The 9,627-nt window shown below is 41.7% G+C and overlaps 2 protein-coding genes across 8 annotated transcripts in view; one reads left to right on the top strand and one right to left on the bottom strand.

The window, feature by feature from the left end:
• Positions 1-59: 59 nt before the first annotated feature.
• LOC120554542 lies at positions 60-5,363 on the top strand. Of its 4 annotated transcripts, none has more exons than XM_039793496.1 (8): positions 60-801; positions 936-973; positions 1,800-2,018; positions 2,125-2,169; positions 2,644-3,692; positions 3,873-4,010; positions 4,560-4,671; positions 5,139-5,363. In XM_039793496.1, the coding sequence occupies exons 2-8, from the start codon at positions 937-939 to the stop codon at positions 5,210-5,212; spliced, it is 1,674 nt and encodes a 557-aa protein (XP_039649430.1). In that variant the 5' UTR covers positions 60-801; position 936; the 3' UTR covers positions 5,213-5,363. The 4 variants fall into 4 exon arrangements, with proteins under 4 accessions (XP_039649430.1, XP_039649433.1, XP_039649432.1 ...); XM_039793499.1 differs by lacking the exon at positions 60-801 and having other exon boundaries at positions 827-973; positions 2,644-2,724; positions 2,851-3,692; XM_039793498.1 differs by lacking the exon at positions 60-801 and having other exon boundaries at positions 827-973; positions 2,644-2,724; positions 2,809-3,692.
• Positions 5,364-5,504: 141 nt separating this feature from the next.
• nbeal1 (neurobeachin-like 1) overlaps positions 5,505-9,627 on the bottom strand; it is a 44,877-nt gene continuing 40,754 nt past the window's right edge. For 2 of the 4 annotated variants that reach the window (XM_039793462.1, XM_039793464.1), the window contains 2 exons: positions 9,429-9,564; positions 5,505-8,142 (listed from right to left, as the gene is read on the bottom strand). In XM_039793462.1, coding sequence (XP_039649396.1) covers positions 8,038-8,142; positions 9,429-9,564 — 241 coding nt within the window. In that variant the 3' untranslated portion in view covers positions 5,505-8,037. Of the gene's footprint in view, positions 9,565-9,627 lie in introns of all 4 variants that reach the window. The other 2 variants (XM_039793461.1, XM_039793463.1) reach the window with 1 other exon arrangement.

The following is a 9,627-nucleotide window of genomic DNA, read 5'->3' as shown; positions in this document are numbered from 1 at the left end:
TCAAACTGCCCAGGTTTATGTAGTCATGAGCAACATGAGACCCCACGTACTTCCTAGCAAGAAAACTGTACACAGTAGGCATAATTTAACAACTTCCTGCCATGACTTTACAAATAAAAGCTTTAGCAAAAAACGTGTTGCAACTTTTCAGGGTTTACACCGTCCAGGTGATACATTGAGTAGCTGCTTAATAAGAGAACTAGAGATAGTTACTATCCAATGTTTTTTTGTTCGGGGCACACACGTTTATTCATAATAACTTTATTCATCATTCATAATCAGAAGTTGTTTGGTTTACGTTTATTTTGAAAGCTGAACCGACAAGTTCCTGCTAAATGTTGGTTAATTATGGTTAGCTTGATGCCGCTTAGAGTAAATGCCCATTGCCTGCCCACTTTGCCTGATAAAAATTGGAATCAGGGGCCCTGAGTTTATGTACAACCATCTCACATCTGTTATTTCCACTCTCGAGCCAAGTTTACAAATATTGATTGAGCTACCCCCGATTAACAAGTGCCATTCACCTTTAACATATCTACAAAACCTGGAAAACAGGATGTTTACATTCCAGTATAATACGATGTCAAGGAAAACTGAACTGAATTTGCTGCAGCAACGGTTCAAACCTTTATCAGGCAAGAACTCAGGGCAAAGTGCATCGAATATCAGCCATCATCAAGATATGGGAGATGCAGATTAATCAATAATCTCATTCAGTGTTATTAGTTCGGGGTTTATGACCAAGACAGTGGTATAAAGGGTAGCCTTTTGTTCCTGCTGTGTTCATCACTGTTGTCTCAGGTAAGCTACACACAAACTGACATACCGTCTACACTGCAACAGTCTCTAGGGTTACAGTCGCTTAATAGAGCACAGGGCAGTGGAAGGAATCGTGCAGCAGTTTAAAGTTGCTCTGTTTATTCTGGTGTTTACAGGATGTTCAAGTTAGTGATACTGTTCCTGACACTGTCAGGTAAGATCTCACTCCCTCCTCTTTCATTGTAGTTACTGTATGCTTGTTTGATACATTACTATAGTACACGACTTACTGAATGCTTTCATTTGCACATGATGGGATACAAAGAGTTTGTTTTATCATGAAAAAAAAAAAAAATGTTTTTTGATATTGACATAACTAGACTTTTTATTAGTAATTTTATTACATACATGTTTTCTATCATTATTCTGAGATTATATAACAATGGTTTTGACAGCTTGTCATGTGGAGATCACATAGTAATTTTGCAAAATAAGTAAATAAATAGCTTTTCTTATGGTCTTGAAAAAAATCTCACAATCTTAATACAAAATAACGCTATGGTTAGATAAGGAAATATCTCAACTGTGATCATGAGACAAAACATTTTAAATGTTAAATTATCTTTACATATCACAATTCATTCCCTTTGATGATCCTAGTTAATTATTTTATACTTTCCATGTCATAGTTCATTTTGGCTTCGTGGTTTGTTGCTAGACTTTGACTATTATTGATTTATTACACCGTTAAAGATATACGAATTATTCTGGCACAATAGTTAATAATTGATGTAAAAGGGACAACCCAAGGGAATTTGTTTTATCAGCAAGGAAGTCTAAGGTTGTGTATTCGAACACCACTAGGTTTCTGCCTGTACTTTATGTGAGCATCTCTTACACTAAATAAATAAGCAGGATGTGCAACCACAGCTGCAAGATTTGCATTCATATTTGCAGATCCTTGGTGTAACTGCCATTTAAGAAACCCTCTCAACTTACGAAGAGAAGGCCAACTGTAAAATAAACAACACCCTTTACAGGCCTCCAAGCTGCCCCACTTGCAGTCCCGAGAAGTTCGCAGAAGACATCTTCAACCTATAAGCTCCCTGATGGCTTTCACCAGGGCACTGAACACTCCGACATCCGTGAACCTGTTCCTAGGGGCTTCCGACAAGGTACAGAGCCCTCCAGGAGGTTCCTTGTTGACCTCAACACAGGCCTCGTGCAGGAACACATCAGTGAGATGGACAGGAGAGTGGGTAAGTATATATTCAAACCTAATCAAGAAATAACTACCTAAGCCGTTTTTGTTGTTTTTCCTTTTTACATTTCCACTTCTAACTTTCATCCGTCTTTCTCTGGAAGAGGGATTTGGAGAGATGGAGAGAAGACACTGGCTGACAGACGAGGGTGAGGAAATTGAAATCAGCGATGTTAATGTCGGTCTGTTGGTTGCTTACCACTTGGTCCAGACTGAAATATCCCAATAACTATTGGACACCTTGCCATGACATACTGTGCAGACATTCATGGTCCCCAGATGATGAATCCTAAAGATTTTGGTCAACTGACTTTCCATCTAGTACCATCATCTTACCATTTGTCCAATACTTCGGTACATGACCAAATGCCTGCAAAACTAATGCCATTCCCATCAGCCTCAGCTGTACTTTGAAGTGCTAATTAGCTAATGTTAGCATGCTAACACACTAAACTAAGATAATGAACCTAGTAAAACTGCTAAACATCAACATCCTAGCATTGTCATTGTGAGCTTTTTAGCATGGTTGTAGACTTTTAGTCTTGTTTTCTTTTATGTACTCAATAGAATCACACTATATACCTAAACGAGCCTGTATAATCTAAAGGTATTCTGTCTTCCAGTCCCTGTTGATGTTCCAGCCCAGAAGAATGGTGGTGGTTGGGTCCGGGTGGAGGAACCCTCTGCTCCTCATCTCCCAGATGGTTTCAGACAGGGAACCGAACCCGTGATGTCTATCCCAGATGGTTTCAGACAGGGAACCGAACCCATGAGGTCTATCCCAGATGGTTTCAGACAGGGAACCGAACCCGTGAGGTCTATCCCAGATGGTTTCAGACAGGGAACCGAACCCGTGATGTCTATCCCAGATGGTTTCAGACAGGGAACCGAACCCATGAGGTCTATCCCAGATGGTTTCAGACAGGGAACCGAACCCATGAGGTCTATCCCAGATGGTTTCAGACAGGGAACCGAACCCGTGATGTCTATCCCAGATGGTTTTAGACAGGGAACAGAACCTGTGATGTCTATCCCACATGGTTTCAGACAGGGAACCAAACCCATGAGGTCTATCCCAGATGGTTTCAGACAGGGAACCAAACCCATGAGGTCTACCCCAGATAGTTTCAGACAGGGAACAGAACCAGTGATGTCTATCCCAGATGGTTTCAGACAGGGAACCGAACCCGTGATCTCTATTCCAGATGGTTTCAGACAGGGAACCGAACCCGTGATCTCTACCCCAGATGGTTTCAGACAGGGAACCGAACCCGTAATCTCTATCCCAGATGGTTTCAGACAGGGAACAGAACCCTTGATCTCTATCCCAGATGGTTTCAGACAGGGAACAGAACCCTTGATCTCTATCCCAGATGGTTTCAGACAGGGAACAGAACCCTTGATCTCTATCCCAGATGGTTTCAGACAGGGAACAGAACCCTTGATCTCTATCCCAGATGGTTTCAGACAGGGAACAGAACCTGTGATGTCTATCCCACATGGTTTCAGACAGGGAACCGAACCCATTCTTATAATTCCATTGCGCTTGAGAGAGGGAACTGAACGCTTTACCTCCAGGCTTCAAACAAAAAGAGTGGCTTGTAAGGGGGAGGTCATCGATGGAAAATGCTATGAGTTCAACCCAACGTTGCTGGCCTTTCAAGATGCACAGGTTAGACACATACATCTCACATTACAATTTTAGGCAGGGACAGTAATTCAGCCTAATTAAACTTTCAGTGGTGAGTCCATGTCACCAATACTGTTTTGTTTGAAAGACCTCCCCATGTTGACCAATCTGTTTGTAGCTCTACAAATTAAATCTCGACTTTTCTGTGACCTTTGTCTCCAGGCTTTATGCAGAGCTCTCGCCCCGAATGCTGAGCTTGCATCTGTAACCACTGGTGATCTGCATTCCCGCCTGGTTGCCCTGGCAACCAAGGATGGCGAGAGCAACCCTGTGTTAACCTGGCTGGGAGGCATAGTCAAGGCAAGTTCCTCTCGTCAACAGTCAAGTACCTACATTCGGAATAAGTTTTGGAAAACTCTCTGACATCACCATTTTTATTAATTTGCTTACTGACTGTGACGCCAACAGTCTGGCCCTGTACTGTGGCACATAATGGAGGCCAAGGAGAGTGTCATCAGATATGTTATCAACAGGATAGATAGTGTTATTCTTACCTTGGTAAAACATTGACCTTTGAACTTTTATTTTTTTAAACGCTCCATCTGTTTCTGTGCTGTCACTAAACAAGGCCAGAAAGCAAAAAAATTAAATAAAATCATACTTATGCATTGATGCAACAGTATTGATAATCTAATAGTAAATAATATAACAGTAATGAGGCATTTTTCTTTTTACTTTTGAAACTTTAAGCCTATTTTTCATATTCTTGTGTTACCCTTACTACTTTTACTTTAGTAAATGATCTGAATACTTCCTCCACCACTAATGTGCTTTCAGTTTGAATAAGAATGGTTTAACCAAGCTTATACGTATGAAATATTTTGTGTGTGTTGGTGTGGCACACCTCAGAACCAGCAGGCATCATGGGTAGACGGGTCAGAGTGGAGTTACAGCGACTGGATGCCAGGTCACCCCAACATTCACACTGATAAACCTGTCTGTGTGGAGATGTTTAAGATAGGTAAGAACACACCACAAACAAAACAACACAGACTAAGGACTGATTTAGGTCTGAAATCAGCATTTCCTGATAGACTTCTGTATCAGACAGGCAGGCCATTAAAGTTCGACTATGTAACTTTTGGAAAATCCCACCTTTAACTGCATAATACCTTTAAAGGTTACAGTTCAGATAAGCCAAATGTCTGGCTATGTCACAAAAAGTAGGTTAAGATAAAATATTAACTTGTTTGAAGGAATCTTTGCCCTGGGGCACTAAGGACAACCTGACTATCTGCTCAGACATATATTACCTTATTGTACTGTCCCTTCCGCACAATTGTACATTTTAGATAAATACTGTAAATACCAGTAATCAGACATGTTGGGCTTTATCTTATTATTACGAAATGGCCTTAGAAAATACCCGAGTGTTATGTTAGGCGAGCCAACATGTCTTCTACAATTTTGTCTCTACCCTTTTTGCAGACGAGAGCTGGTGGACGGCAGCCGACTGTGAACTGAAGAGAGCGTCCATCTGCTCATACCAGATCACTGCATGAAAACCACAAAGAAACACAGCATAAGAGGGTGGCTTTTGATTCATTCTCTTATGAATCAAACGAAAACAATCTTACAGACAATATTGTTTCCATTAGTCTGGGCTACCGTTTGCATCTGTCTGTATTTCCTTAAATAAAACTTGGCATTTTACATCTGTGCGTTTCTATTTTGAAATATGTGCACAAAATTGACATGAGGAAAAAATAAGACATTTGACCTTAGACATGGCAGTTACTTTAAAGCGTTAACTGTAAAGACCTCAGACAGATAAACCACAATTCATATAACCCATTAAATTTAGACAAGACTTTAATGATCATTTTCCACTTGTGTATACAAAGCAGTTTATACAGATTCGGGAGCCAAGTTAGAACAATTTGTTACAATTTAGTACCTGGAAAGTGCAAAAGTACATTTCAAATACGCTGAAATCAAAAATCATGCTGTACATTATATACTGTATTCATAAATAATCACAGATATACACACATCCATTTGGTGACAGTCACAGAGAATGTTGCTAAGACAAAATAGTACTTTTTGATTTTGCTTTGATGTCTTATTATATTCTTGGTTCCCATTGAAACTGGAGGTTTAACATCTGGAATGCTGCTTTCATTTGATTTACGATCAGTTCGGGGATGATAAGCTTCGGTAATGAGAGAAACCTGTGTCAACACTACACTGGGATAAAGGCACTCCGTTTGTTGCAGTCGTGGAACAGCTCAAACAGTGGTCTTTTGTCTGAATGACAAATGTGGATGAACGAAAAACGAAAAAACATTTTATGCACCTTTTAAAAAAAACAAAAAAACAAAAGGACACAGATTGGTCTTTGCACTCCATCTTATTGTGACATTTAAATAAAATCTAAATACAAAATCACTTTGAACAATAAAAAAGTAAAGAGAACCACAAGAGCAACCCTCTGTCCATGAGCCAAAATAATCAAGGGCTGCCATGGTTCACAGAATCAGAGACACCGTATCAACAGAATTTGGCTATAAAAAAAACAGACATGTATCATTGACACACACACACACACACACACACACACACACACACACACACACACACACACACACACACACACACACACACACACACACACACACACACACACACACACACACACACACACACACACACACACACACACACACACGCTTCATACTGTGGTTTGTGATTCTGATTAAGTAAAGAAATCACATTCACACATTGAACAACACGTCTTCCAAGCCACCACAACAAGGCATGCAAACCTTCTCGATGCCCCATAAAATAAAAACTCCTCTGAAATAGGTCACTTCACAATGAGCAGGAAGGAAAATGAGATGTGAAATAATAAAGGATGATAGTTTGAGGATATGATGAGAGCTAAAGGAAAAGGGAGGGAGTTAGGGTACATTTACTGTCCCAGTTAAGCTATAGGAAGACTGGAGATAGAGGACTGGAAGAGCAACCAAGACGAGGACAGAAAACAGGAAGAAAGCTTCGACAGCTACCAGACGAAAGAGCTGTATTGCTGTTAACACTGACATCTCATAAAGCCCTTGAGGATTTCTCCTTTCTCCTTCTTTTGCAGGTGTCTGAACAGTAAGAACAGTTTAAAATATGCCATACAGGTGTCTGCAGTCAAGAGACAAAGTGTGATTTTAAAAACTGCTACTTTTACTTATAAACATGATTTCAAGTAACTTAAAAACATTCAATGAAGTGTGATGTGACTTTATCGTCGTCTCTTTCTGTACTGCTGTGATACATCCTCACATGGAAGCCTCTTTTGTTGGAGAATGTAGTGTTTTGCCTGTAGTGAGAATATTTCCTTTTACAAAACTATATCTTAAATTATATGCCAACATTAAAGACAAACGCTACAAATGTTTCTAGAACAAAACAAGTCAGCTATATCCAAACGTGAATAATCATGACGTCTTCATCATGGTGTCTGCTACCTAATCTCAAAATGGACCAAAAAAGCCATGCATACAAACAGATGCCAAGTTGCTGGGCACATGCCTAAATCTGAACAAAAAAAAACAAAAAGAAATCAACAATAAAAAAAACAAATAAAAATCACACACTCACACACACACACATATATAAATATAAAACGCATAGGAAAGGCAGAAGTTTTGGTCTTGTGAGTGATGGAGCCGTCTTACTGCATAAGGCTGCTGTGTGGCAGCTTTGAGGCAATCATGAAAAGTCTCAGCCTACAGAGCAAAGGCCCGCCTGTCTGCATCAAAGGCAAACTAAGGGAGGACAAAAAGGACACTTGAAACCATATTTTGACATAGAGCATGGCAATATGCTGCACATGCGCACACACACACACACACACACACAGACACACACATACAGGAGAGCGGTTAACTGATCGATCCCTGTCAAATTTAAGCTGAGCAGGTCGGAGAAACAAAGTGCCTCTGTGAAGATGCTCCCGCTGGAAAACCATTAGGCTGACCGTGTAGTATCATGTAAAAATGAGGATGACTAGCTGAGGGATTAAGAGCCATGGTGTTTGGATTGGTGGTGGTGCGGAGGCTGGCACTACTTCTGGATTTGAACCACAGCGCCAGCGCCATACGTTCAATCCAAAGCAGAAATATTCACACAGAGAAACATAACAGACAGGTGGCAATGCTCAATGCTCTAGCAACCCAGAACACTACCTATTAAACTGTGAAAAGGTACTGGAGGAACTGAAGGGAGTTCCTCAGACAGAATGAAGCAAACTGGTTGGTGAAAAAAAGGTATGGGTGACAGGAATGTGGGATATGCATGGAGGGGAGGGTTCAGGGCTCGGGGGACTGGGATGGGTTCAGTTGTCGTCGTGCTGGGTGTTGTACACCGTCTCCCCCGAGGAGATCTGGGTCAGTCTCTTGCTGGAGCCCCACAGCTTCCGTGTGATCTGGCCCGAACGCATCTGAGAAGAGTGGAGGAAGAGGAGGAGGAAGTGGGATGAAGGAGAGTGGGGAAAGAAAAGTGTGAAGTCAAAGGAAACGGGGAAGAAAGGGAGGAGGGATATGATTCATGAGTGATTGATTAGTTAATTGGAACTTGATTGACTTGTGAAGCATCAAAGAAAAAAAATCAAAGCCTGATTCACTTTGGTGAGAAAAGATGAAAAGCAGAAAAGTGTGATAATCAAACGATTGAGAGAGGGACTACCTGTATCAACCTCCAACATCTACACTATCATACTATTTACATTATCAGAACATTAGAGTCTATCTTGGCGCAAGAGTACTGGATTGCATTATTAGATTGTAGCTACACTATTAATATGGCTTGAGTTTGAAGAAGCGTTAGTCTAAAGTTTGTTTCACAGCATAATTATTATAGTCGTAGACTACACTCAAACACGTAACATAATGACACTTCAGGTAAACAGCAGGGTTTGGAGTTGATCCCAGGGCAATGGCCAAATCAAGTCAAACATTGCACGGATGCCAAATATTCTGAAAAAACAGAATGAGGTAAGCACAAAAAGTTGTTTTCATGTCACAGTTGTGTTTCTAGTGGCCACTGTGTCTGCTCAGCTGTGTGCTGAAAGGAATGTGTTAAATCGGTGTGGCTCAGATGTAAATGGTGACTGGGGGCGACAACCATCCCTGAGAAGGAGAGGTGACTGTGGATTAAAATGTCTTTGAGGACACTGAGGCCAAGCATTGCAACACAGGTGATATGTGCAGCAGGCTTATCTGTCTGTGTGTGTGTGTGTGTGTGTGTGTGTGTGTGTGTGTGTGTGTCAGATCTACAGTAGTCTCCACAATCTCCACAGTGGTGTGTCAGCGATGGGAGTACGGTCTGGCTACACCACCTATCTATTCTAAGATAGGGAAATAACACTCTCTATTGTTTGTATTTCTTTAAACCTATCAGACTGGGTGACACTAAGCTCTGATTGTGGAGATAGAGACAGGGGAGGAGGACATTCTGCGTGTGAGAGACGTGGCGGATGTGTAGCTTTATCCCAGCAATGTATATCCGTTGAGCCACACTAGATCTACAGCAATGTGGTGGGGGGGGGAGGGGGGACTAGAGCCGCTGGACTTTATGAGAGCTGGAAGTGGGGCTGAACACCAGCTGGTCGCGCTGGTGTAGCAAGCGGGTTGGTGAACGAGCTCGAAGTGGGGCCAGCAGGGGGGAGGCCATGAGTGGCGATCCCTCCAGGCTCTGAGCGATGTAGTTCCTCAGCGAGTTCTTTACCTCCGCCGGCTTGCCCACGCCCACGATGATCAGCTTGCCATCCTGCAGGCCCACCAGGACGTGGCTCTGCTCCTTAGTGACCGAGACGCAACGCACAGGCACCCTCATGGCCATGGGCTCTGTACACAGAGACAGACTGCACAGGAGAAACAATTATTTCAATAATGTCCACATGCTCAGTCTGCGTTTTATAAAAAAA

This window comes from Perca fluviatilis, chromosome 24 (genome assembly GCF_010015445.1).
Source record: "Perca fluviatilis chromosome 24, GENO_Pfluv_1.0, whole genome shotgun sequence".
In the NCBI taxonomy this organism is placed as follows: domain Eukaryota; kingdom Metazoa; phylum Chordata; class Actinopteri; order Perciformes; family Percidae; genus Perca; species Perca fluviatilis.
This window is presented reverse-complemented; position numbering and strand designations above follow the sequence as displayed.